The 24,177-nt window shown below is 43.7% G+C and overlaps 1 protein-coding gene across 6 annotated transcripts; it reads right to left on the bottom strand.

Annotated features, from left to right (window-relative positions):
• Positions 1-1,075: 1,075 nt before the first annotated feature.
• Positions 1,076-18,502, bottom strand: ARHGDIB (Rho GDP dissociation inhibitor beta). Of its 6 annotated transcripts, none has more exons than XM_083462809.1 (6): positions 18,146-18,502; positions 7,521-7,784; positions 5,250-5,333; positions 3,489-3,565; positions 2,273-2,336; positions 1,076-1,792 (listed from the first exon to the last, which is right to left on the bottom strand). In XM_083462809.1, exons 2-6 carry the CDS (start codon positions 7,696-7,698, stop codon positions 1,593-1,595), a joined length of 603 nt encoding a protein of 200 aa, XP_083318935.1. In that variant the 5' UTR covers positions 7,699-7,784; positions 18,146-18,502; the 3' UTR covers positions 1,076-1,592. The 6 variants fall into 6 exon arrangements, with proteins under 6 accessions (XP_083318935.1, XP_083318937.1, XP_083318940.1 ...); XM_083462811.1 differs by having other exon boundaries at positions 7,521-7,781; positions 18,146-18,311; XM_083462814.1 differs by having other exon boundaries at positions 14,918-18,152.
• Between the last annotated feature and the right edge of the window lie 5,675 nt (positions 18,503-24,177).

The raw sequence follows: 24,177 nt of genomic DNA on the forward strand, positions 1-24,177 counted from the left end.
GGCACAGCGAAGATAACAAAGAAAGACCTTATTTATCATAATCAGTGCCTTGTCTCCCACTTATTCTGCAACCAGGGCACTCCAGGGTTGTCACTGCTTGCCCCCAAACCATTTTTAATTGAGCTTCACTCAGTTAAAGGTATCTCAGTAGTTTAATTTAATGTGTTTACTTGATTAAATCTGCATGAATATTCTATAGGAATGGAAGCAACAGTTCTGAAGGGAAAGTCATTATTTATGTGCTCTTAAATACTGCTTGCCTAATCTCAGAAGAGGTATGCATCCCCTCCAGGTAAGGGAGGAGGAAAGCCTCTTCTGAGATGATGCAGATAGATGACAGGGGTCCTCCCTTCTTAGAACAGTACAGTGGTGCCTCGCAAGACGAAATTAATCCGTTCCGCGAGTCTCTTCGTCTTGCGGTTTTTTCGTCTTGCGAAGCAAGCCCATTAGCGGCTTAGCGGGCTTAGCGGATCAGCTGATAAGCGGCTTAGCAGCTTAGCTGATAAGCGGTTTAGCGGCTTAGCGGATCAGCTGTTAAGCAGCTTAGCGGATCAGCTGATAAGCGGCTTAGCGGATCAGCTGATAAGCGGCTTAGCGGATCAGCTGATAAGCGGCTTAGCGGATCAGCTGATAAGCGGCTTAGCGGCTTGGGGGGAAGGGGGGGAAGGGGGAAAAACCCGCAGGAACTCGCAAGACATTTTCGTCTTGCGAAGCAAGCCCATAGGAAATTCGTTTTACAAAGCACCTCCAAAACGGAAAACCCTTTCGTCTAGCGGGTTTTCCGTCTTGCGAGGCATTCGTCTTGCGGGGCACCACTGTATCTCATAAACACCATGCCCTCTGGACAAGGATTAGGTCGTATCTATGTTCCATGCGGCACCTCGCGGAGTATAAGCACTCAATAAATATGCTTCAGTAAAAGGGAGGGAGAAACCCTAAGTCAAACAATACCGACCCACGAAAGTATTCGGATCTATTTTTAAAATTCATTGTAGATCTGAATATATTTGACACTCTGCATGTGCAAAGGACGGAACAAATCCATTTACTATATGAAACACGAGACACTCGGAAGCAAAGGACAAAACTGGCTTTATTTTCAAAGACACAGACATTTTCACAGGCCAGGGCAGGAACTGTGTCTCCTGCTACTCTCAAAGGCAAGTTTTCCGCACACAAAAAACAAGCTGAAATTAGATAGAATCCACTCATAGGCAAGTACGTTTCCAGTGAATACAGACTGCAAGGAAACTAGGCTAACGGCCATAGATCTTTAAATGGGGACACCTAGATAGTAATTGTGTTGGGTTAGTATCTGTGCGTCTTCCTAGCAAAGGCACTTCAAGGACTGATCCTATGCAAGCAGAGAGGATGACTTGTCTCAGTTTTAATTCCTTGTGGATTATTTTTCAGCGCAGGAGAAACAGAGTCTGTCCCAAGGCCTGTGTTAAAACAGAATTTCTTGTGAGAGTAAAAGGGCCAGGTTGGGGAGTGTTGGAGGAAGCGTGGCATGCAGGAGCCAGAGACTGGCACACCTGGAGAACAGTGCAAGAGGCAGGAGGAAGCAAAGGGGAGGAGAAACGAGGTGGAGCTCATTCTGTCCACTCCTTCTTAATGGCCAAGTTCCACTCCCAGGTGAGATGGTCGTGCTTGTCGTCGTCGGTGAAGAAGGACTTGTTGCGGTAGTTTCCTCGAGCCATCATGCCTTTAGGTGCCTCCTCGAGAGGTGTAATGAATTCGTATTCCTCTGGCCGTGGCCCATAGCTGCCCACCATGAATGTCACTTTGTCCACTAGGAGAGAACAGCCAGCAAGAAAGTCATCAGAGGCAGAGAACAAACACAGGCTGCTGAGAGACAGCCACACAAGCAGCTCAGCTCTGCAGTTTCTCTGCTGCAACAGCCTGCAGTGAGGGAGTCCTGTGTACACTGCTGCTGCTCTGCAACAATGCACAGAAAATATCCCAGAAAGGATTTTAATGCTCTTTCCATAAACTAGGTTGCCTCCAAACTGGCAGTATTTTGTGGGAGGGGTCCAAGGGCATATCCAAACTTTAAGTTTATGCATTTAATTTTGATCAAAGCTGTCTGTTGCCCTAACACAACAAATTCAGCTTTATAAAAAAATGGAATGTTTGCAGTTTGGAAAGTGACGGGGAATACATGGGAAAGTGAGTGGGATTAGGTGAGCTGGAGCAGTAGAGGAGAACAGTCTGCAGGGTGGTGGGAAGAAGATTTGCTAAGGAAGGAAAAAAACAGCTCATTTTTACTTACCTTTCACCCCTGTCCGGTAAGTGTGCTGCACATATTTCAAGCCAGATACAATTTCTCTATTTACCTGCAAGACAAAAGCATCATCATTCAAGCTTCTGCTGCCCCCTTTGCCTTGGTAATAAGACTGTTTTATTCCACGTTTCCCTCCTTGTTTCCTCTTTGCTTGTGCAACGTTTTGCCGTCCCTCACCCTTTTTGGCTGTTGGGAGATGGCATGGATGAACAAAGCCCACCCTACTCAATTTCAGAGTGCCTCCTCATAAGCAGCTGTAAGAGGTGCTTGCCAATAATGAAACTCCTTTACATGAGAAGATTACTCTAGGCCAGCGCAGGGATCAAGCTGAGAAACTGATAGCTTTTGTTACATTTTAGAATGATAAATTTAGTGTAATTTTTTTGGATAAACTCACTCAGATTTAGTAATGGGTTTGCATATGCAATTTAATTATATGCCATCATATAAATTAACCAATTACTTTTTTTTCCAGATACCACACAAACCTACCCCTCCCCCCAGACACACACACTTGATTTGCTGCTTTTGGGTAGGCTGTTTAAGCAGTGCTTTTTTTTCTTTTAAAAAAATGTTTAGGTGTACTCTCATTTTCCTACTCATATTGGAATACTGCCTTCAATGAGGCCAAACTTAGATTCACAAAATGTTTAGGGGTATGCTTACCCCTGCGTCCCCCCAGAAAAAAAGCACTGAGTTTAAACCTTTCTCCAAATGCACCTTCAAGTCAGTTTTCAACAAGTGTAAAATTCCCCGTGAAGTACCACAATATCACAGTAATGAGATTTGAAAAAAGGGTGATTTTATGAAAGCGGTAAACATTGTAAAAAACCTTTCTGAAAAGACAACTATTAAAACATTTATATGTTGCTCTTCTGGTGGGGAGCCCCACTCTGGTTGATCTGCAACATTTACCATTCCAATAAAATACATTAAAGAATAACAATATAAACTCAATAAACTACCAGTCCCAGCAGTGGGGTTTAGGAATGCAAGAGCCTGCATTGTGGAAAGCCATTTTGGCCTGGTACAGACTACTGCTGTACTTGCACAATATGCACTTTTAATTTAGCAGTGCTTTTACTATTTAGACTGTCAGGTTTGAAACATGTGGACCTACAACCCAGTACACAGGTTTGCATCAGCAGGGGGCAGAATCCAGCACTAGACACCCACAGAAAACACAAGTAGAAGAGTGACTCACTTTGAAGTGGATCTTGGCGCAATATTCAGATCCTTCCTTTATTACAAATGTCTGTTTCTTGAGAGCCTCAAGGTCCCCTGAGAGGGGTCAGGGAGAGAAGAGAGACACCCAGTTAATCTTGTGAAGAAGACAAGACACACGAGAACACATTTACCCATAGACTGTTCTAACTACAGTATGTTGAAGGACTGTGGTACATGTGGACATTTAAACACCTGCCCTTCAAATATGCATCGATTTCACACAAGGTAAACTGGAGTATGTTTGATGAAGGCATATACATTGTTTTAAACAAATACATTAAAACTAAAAGAGCATTCTCCAAAGAATCCTGGGCGGTGTTTGAAGAAGCACTGCGACATCTTTGACTAAGATCCTGAACATTCCCCTACACAGACCGTTGTTGAGGTTCCTTAAACAAAGAAAATCACTATTCGAGTTGCTTATGTTGCATAGATAACAGTCTTAACATGCCTACGATACCTATACTTTATGGTTGTGAATAGGGTGGTGGATGTATTCCTGAACCATAAATGTGCCTGTGTACTTGTGTGTTTGTGTATATGAGCACATTTTCTGTCAGTCCCATGAAAGAGGGGGGATAGGCACAACTCCTTGGGAGATTCTCTTATGCAAAAAGCCACTGACTCTGAGGGGGTTTGTGCAAGGGGTGAAGCTGCTGCTAGGTGGGTTTGAGAGGAGCCTAGGTGCTCGCACAAAACAGGCTGCATAATGTTGAGATAATCAAGAAACCGTTTGTGGTATTGCCTCCCCAGAGATTTCAGCTGAAGAGGAAGCATCCTAGCTCTGCTGAGCCCCAACTTCCTCTCTCAGATAAGAAGTCCATATAAGGCGAAGCGTGACTCTCTCACACTGGTGTGAAGCAGACTGCTGATTTAGTCTGCAAAAAGGACTGATGCTCTAGTCTGTGCCAGCAAAAAGGGCTTGGCAAGAACTATTCTGTGTACACTTCATAGGACTCTGAGAAAAGTTTCTATAACCTACTTACAGAGATGTGTCACTTTACTGTTGCTTTGTTGTTGTTGTTTTAAGCACCTGCAAATTCTTTTGCTTTTTTTAAAAAAAACACAACAACACGTAATTTGTCCAAAGGAATAAGGCACCTGGGATATCACAGTGTCCAGTTCAAGTCTCGCCTAACCTGCAAACTCACTAAGCAAGAGTGGAGAACCTCTGCCCTGTGGGCCAATCTTGCCCCCCCCCCCGGGTTTCCAATTCAGCCCATGAAGCTGTTTTCCCCAATCAACACCCACCTGTCAACCAGCTGATGTCCCTTGTTGTATCAGCCCTCAACCTTTTTTTTCTCTCCCTCCCCCACTCAAGACCTGAATTTTCTTTTTGCAGTGACAACAGAATGAAAACAAAATTAAGTAAGATACAGAATGGGAGGAAGGGTGCCATGACTGGTCAGCCCTCCCCAACTATCAGATCAATTGTTTGAAAGGGGTAAGAGGGCAATAACCTAATAATGCATAATCTGCATAGATCAGCTGAGGAGCAGCATGTCATGTGAGTGTGTCTGCATGAATGTGAAAGTGCAGGGTGGTCACCCTAACTACCAGTGTGTGATCCCTGGAGGGTTAGAAAAGGATGGATGTGGTCTAGGGGACAAAAAAACCCCCCCAAAAACCCTAAACATTTTGTGAATCTATGAGCAGGAAAATGAGAGTACCCCTAAACATTTTTTTAAGGAAAAAAAGCACTGGCCTTATGCTGTGAAAGGAAGAGAGTTTCACCTACCAGTGAGGTCCATGGTAATTGGCCCTGGAGCACTGTTACAAACCAGGGTGAGCCGAGTGACGGTCACATTGGCAACTGTAGGGTCTGTGGGAACAGGAAAGGTAGGTAAGTCAGCATTAAGGAAACAAGGTCCTATGCCTTTGTGGTTCAAAGACTTCTGCAGCATCAGCCACTGTAGAAAAGAGCCTTGGGCGGCAGCTAGTGCCCCCACGCCCACCCCCCATTCCTTCCTTAATTTTTGACCTAGCGCTCTGAACAACATCAGGCAGTTGGATCTAGCTACTCTTCCTTTATCACAACGCCCCTTGGATAGCAATGGCTCTGGGGCACTGTGAGACCCAGCTGCCCAGCATGACTTGGTATGCCCCCGCCATAGCCAGGTAAGACCAGGGGGGCTCACTAGCAGAGGAGGGTTCCCCCACAAAGGACACATTGCCCGGGGTCCCCTTGAACATGCATCCAGCGCTGCCCAAAATTCTCAGACAAAATCACTTTTTTAAAATGCTGGTTTTAATGCATGTGTTTGCTTTAAATGTAAGTTGCTTTGAGTTGCTGCAAAAAAAAACAAAAACACTAATATATTTAATGAATACTACTACTAATAATAATGGGAGACGCGGGTGGCGCTGTGGGTTAAACCACAGAGCCTAGCACTTGCCGATCGTAAGGTCGGCGGTTCGAATCCCCGCAACGGGGTGAGCTCCTGTTGCTCGGTCCCTGCTCCTGCCAACCTAGCAGTTTGAAAGAATGTCAAAGTGCAAGTAGATAAATAGGTACCGCTCTGGCGGGAAGGTAAACAGTGTTTCCGTGCGCTGCTCTGGTTCGCCAGAAGCGGCTTAGTCATGCTGGCCACATGACCCGGAAGCTGTACGGCGGCTCCCTCGGCCAATAAAGCAAGATCAGCACCGCAACCCCAGAGTCGTCCGCAGCTGGACCTAATGGTCAGGGGTCCCTTTACCTTTTACTACTACTACTACTACTACTAATAATAATAATAATAATAATGATAAAGGCATTCCAGGATTAGAAACATGTGATGAAGCTATACACTTCATGCCGCAAAGTGTTATCTGCATGCTGAAATACCCTCCTGCTCTTCTTTTTATGAGAGCGTATTCAATCGCATAACCGCACGATTCCTGTTCCTGCCAGCTTAAAAGTGCTACAGTCACGCTTGAGCATTGCTATTTGATTCTGCCGATTGTACAAACTGTTCCTCTCCTCCCCCCACTAGTAGATATGCTTAGGATTGCAGCCTAACAACCCTTTTGAGCACATACCTGGCTCCCTTCTCTGCTCGACGCGAACAATCCCACATCCCCACTTCCCAAAATAATTCTTGCGAGTCCCTTCCAATATGTTCAACCACACAGTTGTGAAGGCCCCAACTGAGAGCAGCTAAGCATGAATTCACTCAGTTGGGTTTTACTGCGTACGTGTTACAGGCAAGTACCGAATGCCTCCTAAAACTGTGGCATTGGAAGCGCTGATACACTGTGAAGCAGGTGCTGCAGGATCCCACCTAGAGCTATTAACCCCGACTGACAGCAGATCTCTAGGATCATGAGCAGAAAGCTGTGTTTACACTATTCGTTTAAAGCACATCCCACTCCCCCAGAGAAGGAATCTTGGGAGCTGTAGTTTAAGGGTGCTGGGAATCATAGCTCTGTACAGGGTAAAACATAGGATTTTTTCCCCCTGGCTCCGTGCTTTAAATGTATGGTGTGTACACAGCTGGAGTTTCTCTCAGTACCGCTAGGTATGATCCTTTTGGTCTCAAGTGCCCATAACTCTGAGCTTCGAAACTAGGTATCCCTAGTCAAAGAGAGAAGGTATTTGGATGCTGAAAATAGAACCCAAATCTTCCTGTAAGCAACCCACACAAAATATCTTTTTTTAATAGCAAACCAACATAATTTCTTTCCCCACATTCAAGACTTATTCATATTCTCTCATCCATAACAATGCTAGTCCTGCTACATAATCAGAGCCAACACAGTGCAAGATTGAGGACTTAAAAGCAAAGCGGGGGGGAGGGGGGTTGAGATCCACAAAGGTTTTTGCAAGCCTCCACCCATTACCCTTTTAAGATCAGAGCAAACCAAATTTGACAATCATGTGACATCATAATGGCATCACATGATTGCCATGTGGGAAGCCCCTCCCACTATCAATTTTGGCCCATGAGCTCAGGCCTGTGGAGTGAAAAAGGTTCCCCACCCCTGTGCCACAGGACCAATCCCATTCCCACCGAGGTCTCTTGAGCCATACCTGCCACAACAGGTCCATCCCCCAGCAGGGACTTCTTGTACTTTGCAAGGCTCTCGTCATCCTTGTCCAGCTCCTGCAGTTCCTGAAGCGTCTTCTGAGGTGGGGGCTTATAGTTCAATTTGCTATCTAGCTCATCATCATCATCTTCCACATGCACCTCGGGGTCTTTCTCAGTCATGGTCGTCTGGTCTTGGAAGAGGAAGCCGCCAGGGAGTGTAAAAGCACGGTGCTGGTGGGGCTCCTAAGTCCTTAGCTGGGCTTCTGCTGCAATAAAGAGCAAAGGTACAGCCATTTAAATGTTTTTAACAACCATTAATATTACTGCCTCCTGTGAACTTATCTAATACTGTGATTAGCAACTGTAAAATATATGTATTATTTATTTATTTTTAAATAAACCAAACCAAGTCGCACTTGGTTCTTTGGGCACCAAACAAAAAAAGTTATAAAATACAACCATCTGCTGACAGTCTGCATCTAGGCCAGGTTCTGAGGCAGTGAGCAAAGATATTTTTTTTTCCTACCTAGAGAGAAATCCACAGCCACAGCTCTCTCTCTAGAATATTATATAGGATAAAAACATATCTGAGCACATATAAAGCATATAATGCATACACACATGCACATACACACAAACACACTTCCCTCTCCCTCTATCCAACTGGAATCACAGAGAGCAACTAATGCAGAAACAGAACCTGGCACTGATTTATAGCCCTTGGCATATTATGGTTTCTACACATTTCCATTAGTGGAACCTCAAAATACCCACTGCAACTTGTGAACACTGGTCAGTTTTGAGCAGGCGAGATTCCCCTGCACTTTTAGCAGATCTTCAATCCAAGAATTCAGTTTCAAGGTGGCTGGAAACCTTATTCCAGTTTTCAGATACACCTGGTTGCTGTGACCACCCACTGGGAATCAAGACAACAAGCCTGCAGCTCGCAATTCTGGGATTCTCTTCTGTGTTGCTCATTGAACTGATTTATAGGGCTGATCATTGCAACTGGATTCAAAACGTTTTTGACCTATATGCAAGGCTGGAACTGATTTAAGCAGAAAAATCTGCTAAGCGCACATAGCCTCTTCCTCTTCTGAGTAACAAGACACCTCACACAGCTCCAGCAGCGACCCAGCAGACCCCACCAGAAGCCGCCTTTGCGGAACGAATGCCTTCACAGCACACTGACACAGGAACAGCCCACCACACACAGCGTCTGAGCAACACAGCAACTGAGATCCACTGCAGCCTTGATCAATTCCCCTACCATCAAAATCAATCAAATATGCCATGCAGCAAATTATAGGGCTTTGCCTCCGTTAAGGACAGGCTAGAGATGGCGTTCGAAAAGAAAAGCAAGGAATGAGGGGGAAATACCTGGATGGAGCTCATAGCACAAGCTTTAAAAAAAATTAAATGAAGAATGCCGATGAATCCAGCTGCAAATATCGTGTAGTTTCTTGGCTGCACAACAGTTAAAATAGCTGTTGTCTGCGCTATGACCAGGTCCCTTTCCTGTGCAAGAAGGAAGCATGTGGTTTGTTCCTATGACAACACATGCCCTGGCTGCAGACTCCTACTAGCAGCAGCAGCAGCCGTTAAGCACTGAAACTTCTCCAAAAGAGGAGGAAGTAAGAAAGGCTGAAATCAGCATGCTGCATTCTCAGCAGCGGCTGAAACTGGCACTCCCTTTGCAATACCAGAAGAACACGTCTCCTCTTGTGGTTTGAGGTCAAGAGGCAAAAACAGAGGAAGGAACAGCGAGAGGGTTCATGAGGACCCAAGATGGGCAGATCTGGAACACCTCTGTGATGGACAGGACAAGAGAGGTGAGGGGGCAGAGGAAAGAAGCACGTGGGTGGAGTGGTAAATTTTGAAGTGCAGGAGCTCACCATGACAGCTGCCACAGCCACACCTCCAAAATGCAGGAAATATAGAGATAAATGGATTACATATTATATGCCCACCCTCACACAAATGCAGGGCAATGAACAGAAGTGCCTAGAATAAAACCCGGTTTCTCAGGATGCAAAATCAGTGCTGCTTACTTATAACTCCGTAGGTTCAACTCGTAAAGCACACTGAGCTTTAACAACGGATCCTCAGCCAGCTGAAATGAACCCAGTGAACTGCATGGATGATTTGAACCAAGGTCTCCCTAATTCTAATCTAATAACTACATCACACTAGCCATGCCTTCTGAAACCGTGTTGGTGAGTAGAATAGGATCTGATCTTGAAAGAGGCACAATCCTACACAGTCCTTTGATTGTATAATAAATGAAGGGTTTTTAAACCATTTGTAGTTCACACTCCAGCTATCTACCCAGATTGCATATCAATCCCAGAGAGTTTACATTTTATGTAGGTAGATGGGAACTGTTCTATACTGTAAGACCATTGGTCCACCTAGCTTAGTACTGCCTACACCGACTGACAGCTATCTCTTTGTGGCTCAGTTCCACTCCATATCCCCTTTTCAGTACTCTAATACTGTTTCTGCTTGCAAGTTTTGGGGAGGTCATATTGCTTCGTCACCAATCAGTGCACGCCCTGTAACATCTGAATGAAATCCAGTGACTTTTGATACCAGAAATGTTCTGGATTTTGGTTTTTTGTCCCATTTTTGTTGCATCACAGTTCAAGAGTGCCCTCCAGGTGGCAAGAATGCTATAATACGGCATGAACAGTCCAGTATGAATCCAACACTAATACTTTATTATTGCATCAATGACATGTTGCAAAATATACCTGCAAAAAAAGAACCAGTCTGGAAGGGCCCAATAAGCCCTTCTCCTTTTAAAATTATATATACACACACACACACATTTTCGCAATAACCTTCAAATTGAAGAAGAAGAGAAGAAGAGTTTGGATTTGATATCCCGCCTTTCACTCCCTTTAAGGAGTCTCAAAGCGGCTAACATTCTCCTTTCCCTTCCTCCCCCACAACAAACACTCTGTGAGGTGAGTGAGGCTGAGAGACTTCAGAGAAGTGTGACTAGCCCAAGGTCACCCAGCAGCTGCATGTGGAGGAGCGGAGACTCAAACCCGGTTCCCCAGATTACGAGACTACCGCTCTTAACCACTACACCACACTGGCAATGTATTCTGACATTTTTCTTCCGTTGCTTTTTTCCAAATGATTGGACTGTAATATTTTTTTTAATAATCCATGAAAGGCCTCCATTCTGCCCCATCCAAACCCCTTCTAGTATGGTAGGTTGGGAGCTTAGAATGCTCAGTTAGCTCCCATGTGCTGTGTCCAAAAAGATGGGAACTAAGTCTTCCCTAGGGATATGGAACCTGCGCCCCTCCTGATGTTGTTGAACAACAACAGCCATCCCTGACTTTTGGGCCATGCTGATTTCTGGAAGGCCGCTAGCTCCCCATTCCTGAACTGCATACACTGTGCCTATGTACACACACTATACCTTTAAATTGCATTCAAAGCACATTCTTTCTCTCAAAGAATTCTGGGCGCTGTAGTTTGCTAAGGAATGGTGGGAAATGCGCTACTGAGAGGCATAAACTACAATTTCCAGAATTCTCTGAGTGAAAAAATGTCCTTTTAAGGTATAGTGTGTATACCTGTGGCTTTTAAAATTGCATGTGATAAATACATCATTCCTAACCACAATTTTTTAATCCAAAAAAGGAGAGTTGCCAAATATACTTAGCCAGCAGCAAAACAAGATTGCATGTGCTACCGGGAAGACAAAGATAAGAGTAGTTTATAAGCTCCATTCAGACAAATAAGCTGCAGTGTGGTGGACAACAAAAATTGAAATCTTGCTGAGGCTGTTCTGTGTGGGCAAGCCATGTGCCGCCTCTCAGCTTTGCAATGCAAATAATTCCACCACACCACCACAAGCTTCCAAAAAAACCAGTCTGCTGTACCATAATGCCTAAGCCCAGTGGCCACACACAAACAGCTTCCCACGTGGACCTCAAGCAGTTCTGGATGTCAAGAGGCAGCTGCTTAAATGCAAATCAAACGTTGAGATATATTTGCATGAATGGGAATGCAGAACTATCAAACTGTAAGACTACAGTAAATTGAACATAGCAAAGACACATTTCCATCAAATAAAGAACCAGTAACGACACACACAAAAAGAAAAAAGAAGAGGCATACACAATGATGCCATCAGGGCAGGACTTTGGGGCAGAAGTCCAGGGCCCCAGCCGTCAGCAGGTGCAGCAGGCCTGCCATACCACACCTTCAAGTAATACACTTTGCCATCTACAAGGGCCACTGACTTCAGAGTCTAAGATTACATAACTGCATCACTTGATCATTCAAAGATGCGCCAAAATATGGGTACTCAAATTACTGTGTAATGCAGAGACTACGGCTATGCTGAGTTGTAATGCATTTTGCTAGCTATCCAGTATAAATCAGCCCTCCCCAGTTCAGAAATACACGTGCCCAAAAGCACCGAAAGGCCGCGCACACACACACACACACAGAGAGAGAGAGAGAGAGAGAGAAACATCTGCTTGAAAGAAGTGAGAGAGAAGGAAGAGAAGCAGAGGCTCAACAGATAGACTTCAGCAGAGGGGTGCATTAGAGAGATGAAAAGGGAGAAAAAGAGACTGAAGACACACCAGGCACTCACTCCATAAGGGCTCCTTGTACAAGTCGGGTTTGTTTCTCTGTGCCTTTTCCTGAGAAGCAGTTTATCACAGCCCTCTCCGACTCTTGGAGGCTGGCAATTGCAGTGTCTCTTGTTCACCACCACTCCTATTTTTAAACGTGTAATAATACAGGGATGCAGCAAGAAGTGAAATGGGGACCACAACCTCTTACCCCCCCAAAAATAGAGGGGGGATTATGTGCCTCGTCCCAAAGACAGCACTGCTGTCTGCTCTTGATACATACAGGAAAAAGCCAGCTGTAATCTATTTCCACTCAATAACACAAATTTCTACATCTCCATGGTGGGACCTGGACAAAGCATGACTTGAAGGTGGACTCCTACATCCATGACACTCATCCATATTGCTATACTTTCTCCCACTAACTCCAGAGCTTGGTCCCAGAGAGTGTGCATTGTTATGTCTATGGCAGATCCATCTAGACTAGGATTCCATCTAGACTAGAATAGTCCACCCCAGGACTTAAGAGAGAATTCTGGATGGAAGAACACCAATCTGTATGCAACTGTGAAAAAGGAAAGGACCATAAAATAATCCTCTTATTTTAATAACCCATAGCCTCAGTCCAGCTGCTTATTTCTAAGAGACCCACGCCTCTGAACTCAACATGTGTATCAGTCACTTAGCCTAGCAATGAAACCACCCACAGGAGCCTTCGAAAAATCTTTTAACTGGTAAAGCCAGCTTGGGGCAGAAGTCCAGCACCAGAAGAAACTCATGTCCATTTCTGAATTCTGTAGGAAAATAGATGGCCTGCCCTCAAAAAGGTTCCCTGCACCAAACTACTCCCCAACAAATTTACATATGCATTTATTATGACAAGTGAGAAATGACAAGTGAGATTCCTTTTCCCACCATTACTGAACTTTAAAGTTGAGGCAGTTTAATTACATAACACTTACTGGTAAGAGGGCAATACAGTCGTACCTTGGATCCCAAATGCCCTGGAACTCGGAAGTGATTGTTCCAGTTTGCGAACATTCTTTTGGAACCCGAATGTCTGACAGGGCTTTCACGGATTCTGATTGGCTGCAGGAGCTTCCTGCAGCCAACCAGAAGCCACGATTTGCTTTTCAAACATTTTAAAGTCAAACGGATTCCATTTTGACTTTAAGGTACGACTGTACACTGAAAAGCTCTTGTTTTCTCTCTAGCTAGATTTCCTCCTTTGACTATGAGCTCCTTCAAGAGTCTGTGGGTCAGATGCTGCCCTTCCCCGTGAACATTGGTTTGCCTGTCTGCAGGGGGATGGGACTGTACATGTGTAACACTGTCATAATCTAATGAATGGAATATTAAACTTGAATCATGGGATATCTGGGGTCAAATCCTTAGTCATGAGCGCAAGATGTGATCCTGAGCAACTTACTCTTGTCATGGTTGCATTTCTCCGCTTGCAGAGCTGCCAACTGTACCTCTTACCAGAAGATGCTACTGATAAATGTTTTTTCCTAATCTCAGTTCCTGTTGAAGTTCACTGAAGTCAATGCCAAGATCAGATTGACTCCATTTATTTGTATTTTTAAGGAAAACCGCTGTTTCTGACTTCAGTATTCCGGCAGATTCTGCACATATGGCAACCCTACTAGTTCCATACCTTTCTGGGCAAGCACTACAATTGGAAGTATGCCTGTGTGTAAAATACTAACATTGATCTCTCTCAGAGGCTTAATGTACAAGCAGAAAACAAAGCCTGGAAAGCCTTTTTAATGTGCTGCATTGCACACTGTGACAGAGCTTTTGTGAACCAGGTTCTTCACAGGCCATGGCGGAATCATGACTTTTGATTGAATAATGTTAGTTTCAGCCACATTGTGTGGGGAGGGTTACAGACCATGACAACAAACAACAAGAAAGAATTAAGGCATTGCATCCTATAAATATATTTAAATCAGTGTTACTCCAATCTAACTAGCTAACGCATCCTAGTGATTGTAGTCTGGTACAGATGTTAAGAATTTCTTGTTAGAGCACAGACACCCTGGGCACCTTTACAGAACTACAGCTCCCATGAGTCTAGGGAGAAGGGGATGACTATCAAACCACTTCCACTGTGAAATAAATGAATACATCAAAAAATGAAAAGCACCAATACCAAATATCACCAATACCCAAACAATTCACAGAAGAAACCCAGTTTCAAAGAATGAATATGCTTTCATAGCACTATATAGTCTGCAAGAATTAATACTGTGTCAGATACTTTGGGTAAATATTTGGTTGATTTGTAGGTACCTGAAAGTCCCAATTCAGTTAATTGCTTCCTTCAGGCACCACCAGCTATAGAAGCAGGAAGTATTAGTTCCACCTTGAATTCCAGGTTTCCAGTTGACCGATCAGCCCAGGAACAGCAATTTCCAGATTCAATATACTCAAATTACCCAACTACGTTTACTCTGTTCCTTCAGCTCCACCTCAACTAGGAGTTACAATAAGAAGACAAATGGTTTCTTTCCAAACAGCACTGCTGTGGCACGTGATGACCATCTACTAACATGAATTTGGACAGCAGACACCTCAATAGAACAGGAAAAGACTTTCTAGTGGAAAGAGGAATGAAGGGGATGATGCACAGCATAGCATAGATTCCAAAGGTCCATTGCACATCAGAGTAGATTAAAAACAGCAACAATCTAAAGAAAGCAGGTAGAGCCCAGATAGTCTCAGGAGAAGAATAGAAGCCTGGGGCTAACAAACAGTGCTTTTAATGTGGGACGTTGCAAAAATATAGGTACAGGCCACAAACATGGGCTCATACTCCATGTAGCTTAGAGGGCTTCTTTCTGTAGAAAGGATCCATGTAGTTTACTGTCTGCCTTTTCTTTTTCTAACAAAAACGGCCTTAAAAAAAACAAAACAAAGCAAGCAAAAATAAATATTGCTCCCTCCCTCCCTGTCTGCTTGCCTCCCCAGTTCTTTCACTCTCTGTATCTACTGCCCATCTCCTATAGCTCTTCTTTGTTGACACCCTAGATTTCAAATTGTTTCCATAGTACCGCAGTACTTCAGCATTTCCAGAAAAGAAACAAAAGCATTAGAATTCCTGGGCTGTTGCTATAAAAAGCAAGCACCAGTTTTAAGAGCAGGAAGAAGATTTAAGCGATCACTACGAGTAGCAATTTCTCAGAAGGAAGGAAATTTCTGTACTCCCTTAAGTCAGATATCCAGATTAAAGCAGCAGCACTGGGGCACAACAAAACTGGTACAAAAAGTCCTCGTTACTCATTCTTTGCTGTATAATTGGTTGTTCTATGGGCAAAGAAGTAGGTCCCTGCTGTTCTGGTGTACCCCTTTGCTATTTCATTTGTCAGTTTTAAGTATCCATAAGGCAATTACTGCATTCATACTAAAAGCATAGCAGCTTGAAGTAAGTACAACTACCCACCACACCTCATTTTACACCTGGAGTAAGTATATCAGAAAGGATAGGTGCAAACATAGCATGAAGAGTTTTCTCAGTCTCTAATAACTTCCGTCCCCTTGTTCTACATACTCACAGTTGCTAACATAGAAACTTTAATTTCCAATTTATCCAAACCCATATATTAAATAGGATTGCCAAGGCTAATTGTTTGCCTCCTGGTGGGGATCTGGGGCCTTTTAACAGCTGCAATTCAGGAGGTAAAGCCTTTCCTTACATGCAGATAGAGAGGGATAGAGGAGGCTTCACTTGCTGGATTTCTGCCTGTTGTGCAGTTGTTAAAGGCAAAGCAGAGAAAAGACCTATCATGGTGGAAATACACTTTTGCTGCTTTCACCACCCTGATTGTGACCACACAAGATGGCGGAAAGGAAGAGGTAATCTTGAAAATGCAATGTATTCACATAAGACAGTTGACTTAAGGTGGTTTCCAGTTATCCTAGCATAAACCGCTGTTCTATGAATGGGGGAAGAGCCAGGCTGAAGGTCCAGCAAATCAACAGATTATATGTAAGGTGGGATAGGGTAGGGGGCATCCTATGCAAACCAACTTTAGCATACAGTAGAGCATAAAGTGACTTAATCTTCCAATCCAGAGGCTCTGAGGTTACCGCAGCTCACTAAAGGGCAGGAGGAAGAGCCTTCTTTGATGAGCAGTTGCTTTACTAATTTTAAAGGGAAAGAGGTATTACCATAAGGAAAGCAAACAGGGTTTAGGAGCTCAGTCTTTCTGCGACTCAGTAAGTGATTTCTGTGTGGAAGTTCGTACCTCCTCAGGCCAAGTATTAAGCAAGAAGGGGGTCCTGTGCAGAAACTAGCAATGAACTGGGGATAGGATGAGCCAAATTAATTATCTGAGACCAGTTAATGGTTCTCAACTACGGCAGTTCAGGCCCAATAAGGGTATCAAGAGGGAAAATTTTGGACTCATCTGGAGCTAAGACCCTGGCTGGTAGGCACACGTTTTCCATGCTGGGTTTGGAGAACACCCTTGACTTGGTTATTTGAAAAGGGTTGCACATCTTAGGAGTTTCAGAGCTCCTTGAAGGTGATTGAAGGCAACAGGAGCATATTTCTCTGTTGTTCAATATGCACTGATTGCCAATTTCATTTCTGTAAACAATTCAAAATGCTACTTGTTATCTATAAAGCCCTAAATGGGCATTAGAACCAGGTTATTTGGCACATTGTGGTTGCCACTGGAGGCCTTGCTCTATGTTCTATTGCCTTTAGGGGCTCATCCAGATAAGAAGTAAGGCAGGGCCTTTTCAGCTAAGGTACCCCATGAAGAAACTCATTCACTCCTCTCCCAATATCTTGTTGGCCTTTGGGCAAGGTTTTTTTTAATTAAAAAAACTTGTTTAGTCTTTAGTTTGGACTACTCCCATACTCTCATTGGGGGCCCAATCTAGCTAGAGGAAAGATTAATGATTTTTTAATCTAAGTACATGTATTTCTAATCAAAGAATAAAGCTATATGCTGTCTTTCCTGCCTATGCAGATGGTGACCTCTGTGTTTTAGTATGGAGTAAGGAACACAGAAAGAACCCTAGGAAAGATTTTCTCAGTGAGCGCAGAACCCCTACACGTGTTCTTGTAGAACTGGCCGGGCTCAATACTTCCCTTGTTGCTTCCAGATAACCTGTTCTAACCTGTTCATTGATAAGTCATCCTGATCAGTTTGCAAGAAGACAACATTGCTCATTGGTAATGAGCAAACTTTCCAACCTGTTTCCAGGGCGGTTAGGTCAAAGCAAAATGTTACCCGACTTTCCCACCCTTTTCCTTACTGGCCTTTTGCGGAAGTAGGTTTTGTTGTGCAAGATCTTCCACCCCACTATCAATGTGCAACCTCAATTTGCAAGTAACTGAATCCCACCCCCCACCCCCAAAATTGCCTGTCTGGAAGCCCCAACCTGACTAAAACTGTTCCCTCAACTCCATTAAAAAAACAAAAAACCGACAGAGGCACCCTTATTCTTTGCAACAGCAACTGTCTGAATTCACACAGGAAGCCCGTTGGAGGAAGAAGTCAAGCAGCGACTCCTTTCCTTTCCTTAAGGAGTCCCTGAGCCTCTGGGCCCCGCGCTCCTTAAAATATGCAGCGACCCAAATCTAAAAATAATGAAATGAGCATCCAGGCCTCCAGAGTTCATGTGAATGACGGGCGAGCTCTGGCACAGGAAGTGGGGTGGAATTTTCCACTGAGAAATGCACCAAGGCGAGAAACGTTCCTCAGCCTCGCCTGCCCGAACTCGGCCACCCCCAGGCAGGTTTCCCGAAGGGCAGGATCCGGAGGGGCGCTTCCCGCCACGTTTCCCGAGCGGACCCCTTCCTCCGCCCCCGGGATACGGCCTGCGCGCCCTGCTGCATTGCAGAGCGAGGCGCGCTTCTTCCTCTTTTGGCGCGGGAGCCGCGCTCCCGGCCGCCTTTTCCCGGTTGTGGATTAAGTCTCCCGGAGGAGGCTGGGAGCGCGGGCAAGGCAAGCGGGTGGGTGGGTGTCCCTCCGCCCGCCCCCCTGCGAGAAGGCGGACTCACGTACCGGCGGCGGCGAGGGGCGTCTCTGTCCGGAGCTCTGCGCTCAGCTTCGAGCTTGGGCAGTTTAAAAAAGCAGGAAGGAAGTCGGTGAAAAAATAAGATTTTTTTTTTTTAAAAAAAACCCGACTCTTAGAGGAAGCTCCGGGCTGCGGTGTCGCTGCTTTTCCTGCCGTGCACGAAGCGTATATATATATATATCTCTCTCCCCTCAGGGCGAAAAAAGCATCCTCGCCCACAGAGGAGATGCGTGTGAATTCCTGAAGTGCCCCCTGCATATATATATGGACAGAATAGATTCATTCAGGCATTGCTGGGCTGCGGTGCGGGGCGCATACCTGGGTTTCTGTAGGAAACATGCAGCTCTGTGCAGACGAGGCTTTCTGAAAGTGATCTTCCTTGGCTGGGATGTTACTTGACTTTTAGTGCTCGGGCGTGGACGGTTTTTAGGGAGAGGGTCCACAGAAATATAGGTTTCTCCTTTTTTGCACTCCGCCCGTTAAAAAATAAGTATGCATGTTTCATTTTGTGCACGTTGCCCGGTAAATTCCTCTGTTAGGTATTGTAACTCACATCAAGAAGATTATTGGGGGCGGGAGAGGGAGAGAAGTAGAGATACCTAGATACATAGATAGACACACACTGTGTTTTCTGTTTGATCTTCAGACTCCAGAAGCTTGTCTTGCAAAAGGGGTGGGCAGCCTTCAGCATTGTTGGATCTGTTTGGGTTTTTTCCCCCAACGAAAATCCCAAAAGCTGCACACTGAAGCCAGGTGTGAAAGACATACCTTGCCTATTTACCGAAAGACGGTACAATTGGAATGGATAGCCTCTGAGCACGTTTTGCCCCATATAACTTGCTTCCAGTAGTGGAATACAGGATGTAACACTGGCCAACAATTTGAGTAGTTTTGAAAGAGGATTGGACAAATTCGTGGAGGCTGCGTATATTTAAAGCACATTAAAAGCATTTAGCCTTTGCAGTGCTACAATTCCCAGCACCCTTAACAAACTACAGTTTCCAAGAGGTGGAGGGGATATGCTTTAAATGTAAGGGGTGCATGCAGCCAAAGGTTAGCAATGGCTACTTGATATGTTTTGTGTTCTTCCTTTGCTGTTGGGCAGTGTGCCTCTGAATAGCAGAGTGGGGACAGTGTTGTTCTGCTCAGGTCCTCCTTTCAGACTTCCCATAGGCATCTGGTTGGCAACTATGAGACCAGAATGCTAAACGTGATGGGCCTGCAATCCAGCCAGACTCTTTTTGCTTTTGCATTTTTCACACAGTTCCATTCCTGATGCTGATTACAACAGCCTAATACACAGTGCTTTTTTGGGGGGGTACGCAGGGGTACACATACCCCTAAACGTTTTGCGAATCTTTGTACTTTTGTCCATTTACTGTATTTATTTCTCCCAAGCTGAACTATAAAATGGTGATTTTCTTGAGTCAAAAAAGCACTGCTAATACAGATGGGAAAGGTAATATTGTAGTTTCTGTTGTTGAACAATTGGGAACCAAACACCCTTGCTGATCTACTGCAAAGTAAATCTGCAAGTTGAACCTGATCTACTTCTGCCTACCCCTGAGCTAGATGATTTTTACTACTTCCTGTTTCATATTTCATCAGAGTACCACTTAGCTTCTGGTTCCTGCACAAAAGCACTGCATGCACATAATTTTTTCGTTATGAAGAAATGTTGATTTCAGTATCACAGGAGAAGAGGGAAAGAATTAATGAAAGAAACCCCTGAGAAATGCATCCTAACTATGAGCATGACCCAGCCACATATTAAGTTTCACTTGGACATATGTGAGCATGTGCTTAACTCTGCCAGTGAGATCAGTGGACCTTATAAATGCTTAATTTTGGCTGATCAAATCTTGAAAAAGCATTCAGACACTGGAAAAAGAGGCCTAGGCTAGGGGATGATGAAGCAGGCATCTGTGGGGGTTGGTTTATTTCAGTGGGTCTTACTCACAAGTAAACATGCAGGGGATTACATCCAGCTTGTTTTGTTTCTATTTGTTCTCTCACCACTGCAACATCTAGTCGTTGGTCATTAAGGCTCCGTAAAGTAAACATTCTTAAACTATTAATACTTCCTTTACACAAATCCACTGACAGGCTTTATGCCTTAATTCAATGTATTTTAGAGCTGCTCAGTTATCTGTAATGCACTTTGAATGTTGTTCATTTCTGTAGCTGTCATCAGCTGAGCTGAAATATTACACTGAATCATAAGAAATGCTCTGGGTAAAGAGAGATGAAAATCAGTAGCCAGAAAATGAACATGAGCTGGAAGAAATGGGTGCATGTTGGCTGGTTGCCAGAAGATAAACATATTAGTGTCACATGTGTGCATAGTGCATTACAAAGAATATGTATGATAGGTCTCTGCCCCAAGGGGCTTGCAATCTAAAACAGACACAGAAAACAACAGTGGAAGGGGTGGCAATGGAGGCATGGGTGTGCAAAGAAAGAAATAAGTGATACTGTGTGCTTAATAAGATTTATCCGACGTTATGTTTGCATGTCATTCCATCCCAACAGAATAAGGTGATTTAAGTGAAAAACCTCTATACATACACAGGGGAAAGAACCCATTCTGTTTGTGACAGATAATTTCTTCAGGCACGCAAGTACCACCTTTCAAAGTCCTGCGATATTTTACAGGTAAGACATTTCTTTTCTTGATTCCAAATAAAAAATGTCATAGTTGAAAACCATTTTTATAGGATGACTTTTAATGGGCGTTCAAAGAGCTACTTAGTAATAAATAAGGATTAGCTCATTCCCAATGGAATTGGCTTATTTTTTTCCTTTCAACAACTCTCCTTCTCTCTTGGCCATATTCTGAAATTCTTGTAAGTTTCAAAATGTTTGCCATGCAGCACTGCAGGTGGGGAGCAGCTATTAATGAAATTGTACTTGTGTCCTGCATCTGGTTGGCCACTGTGAACAGAATGCTAGATTAAATGGACATTGAACTGATCCACTTGGGCTCTTACTAGGTTCCTGTGTTTTTTAAAAACATGTTTAACAGTTCCTTGGATTGCAGAACTAGTTGTGCAGTTCTTTGGATTGCATCCACTATATAAAAAACCAAAACACCAGTCACAGGTTTCAGAATATTCACACTTCCCTAATGTTTGAAAGTTAAAGAGTTACTCTTGGCTACATTTGAAACCATTTAAGTTTTCATGTGCTATATTTAGAAATCTTGCTTTGATTTTAATTGCAATTTGTTACTGTATAACAAAGAAACTCTTGGTCATTAAGGCTCAAATTGTTTCCAGGGAGGAACTTGGTGGAATGTAGTAACAACACTTCCTCTATAACCTTCTTCCTGTTTGCCAACTGTAAGAGTAAGAATGGCTATTAGGCAATTTCTTCTATGAGCTAGCTGCAAGCTGCAGATGCAGTTCTCTAATCCATACATTTCAGAACCTGCATGTTATATTCTGAGATTTAGCAAACGCTGTAACAGCAATGTTGTTTTGTTTGTAAACCGAGAGGATTACCTTTCCTCAAGATGTATCCAAGTTGTAAGAGAAAATCAACTGAAATCAATAGACTTGACTAATTTAAGCCCATTGATTTCAATGGGTCTACTCCAAGTATGACTTAGCCTGCAATCCTTGCCAGATCTACTCAGAAGTCAGTTCCATTGAATTCAGTGTGACTTGGTACTCCCAAGTAGGTGGGGTAAGGATTGCAGCCGTAGTTGGAATCAGTCCAGCAAGCCTTATTTACCTAGCAGTTTAGCTATTATTGTATAAAAATTCTTGGACGGCAACTTGCTCCGCTGCAGATTCCTAAACTGAAGACACACCCTTCCTTAACTGTGTAAAATACGGTAAGGACCCAATGTCCCTGCATTACGTGTTTTTTTATGGGAGCCGGAACAAATGCCATCTAAAATATGGAGCCTCTCCTTTTCAATTACCCACAGCTCAAACTATAGTTGTGTTTAAATTACCGCATGATGAAAGGAGAGACCACATTCCAAATGTGAGGAAAATTACTAAAACCAGATGTACAGCCTGTCAATATGGTCAGAATGTCTACATTCTGCGTAATGTGGCAGGTTACAGATATATCGGCTGGATAGGGTATGTGGCTTATGTGTGCATAAAGATAATATGTGTTCCAAATTATAGGACAGGGTGCTGGTATGGTGCAGCTGGTATGGTGTAGCATGCTTGACTGAAACAGAGAGTCGTGGGTTTAAATTCCCTCTACTAGTCATGAAGCTCATTGGATGGCCTTATGTCAGTAATAGGATACAGGAAGTTTCCATATACCATTTGCCCATACAGCTCAATGTTCTTCAACCATGGGTCTCCAGATGTTGGACTGCAACTCCCCTCATCCCCCAACCATCATAGCCAATGGGATGGTGGGAGTCAGACAGCATCTGGAGACCCAAGGCTGAAGGATGCTTATATAGTTCCATATTTTCTAAACTGACTGGCATTGGCTCTCCAGGATTTTTGAAATAATAATAATAATAATAATAATAATAATAATAATAATAATAATAATAAATTTATTATTTATACCCCGCCCATCTGGCTAGGCTTCCCCATCGACTCTGGGCAGCTTCCAAAAAAATATTAAAATACTGTAATAAATTTTTTCAGCTCTACCCCAAGATCTGTTGTCTGCAAAGCAGGAGATCTGTTGTTGAGCTATGGCCTTTAATCCTAAACCTAAACAATCTCACAGATTTGTTGTGAGGTTAAGAGAGTGGTGGGGATCAGGAGAGAACCACTCTTACCATTGTTTTTAAAATGTATATCCCACTGCATCTTGTGAAGATGCAACCCATGGTGGCTAACAATGTACGTGAATGGTGCCTGGAGCTAATTGGAGTAAAGGTGGGAGAAGAAAGTAATAAATCAGAATAAGCCCCAGAGAGTAGAACTTGAACCAATGGATTCAAGTTACAAAAAAAGGAGATTCTGACTAAACATCAGAAAGACCTTTTCGACAGTAAGAGCTTCTTGACAGTGGGAAGTTGTGGACTCTCCTTCCTTGGAGGTTTCTAAGCAGAGGTGGGATGGCCATCTGTCATGGATGCTTTAGCTGAGATTCCTGCATTTCAGTGGGTTAGATTAGATTGGCCCTCATGGTTCCCTCCAGTGCTACAGTTACATGATTAAGTTGCATGGTAGGCCCGCTGTATCAGGTGTCTGGCAAAGTAGGGACAGCCATCCACAATACTACAAAGGAAAAGGTTTGTATTATGGGTATTGAGTGTTGCTGCTGATTGCAACTAGTACCCGAATGACATGTAAAGCTCTCAGGAGGCTTTGCACAGGTAGGAAGCTGGTCTGGTCTTGTTAACATACATGACAGTCCATCACTCCTCCACCATTTAGAAGATGGGGAGATTTAATGCCTTATTAATCCGCTTACAGGCCAGCTAATCGCCTAGCTCCTGTCCCTAGCTTAAAGGTGAGAAAAATAAGACACGTGGGCAAGTGCTGCTCCTGCTCCTTGCTGACTGATTGTGGTGCTGAGGCAATGATGCTTCAAGAAACAAACGTGTTCAGGTTGGGGAGTGGAAAGGACTATGATGGAGGGAGACAAGGAGACTCATTCTCTCCTTTAGTCCTTCTGTGTGCAATGTTCCCCTCTCTTCCTACTGCCGTATGAAAACCCTGTCAGTTCTCCATATTAGACCAAAGATTTGAAAAGAGATGTTTAAAAATGATGTATCATGAAATCTTTTAGATTTATAATTGCAGCAAGGAATACATATTTTCTTCAATGTTTGTGGAAAATAATACAACACATCTTGGTGCTGGTGTCTTTTTAAAAAGCAGCTAGGACCCAGATGGGGAACTCCAACTCCCATCAGCCTGTAAAGTTTGGAAAGCTCTCTTTGGTTCATGATTCTGAAAGAGCCACTGCAGCAAGCAGGATATTTAATTAAAGGAGATGTTCGTGCGCCTCACTAATCCCCTTGGCTCCCTAAGGAAAGCATTGCTTCTAGAAAGGCTGAAATTTCAAGTTTAGAAATACACATTCT

Source organism: Podarcis liolepis, assembly GCF_965112155.1.
Source record: "Podarcis liolepis genome assembly, chromosome: 10".
Lineage (NCBI taxonomy): Eukaryota > Metazoa > Chordata > Lepidosauria > Squamata > Lacertidae > Podarcis > Podarcis liolepis.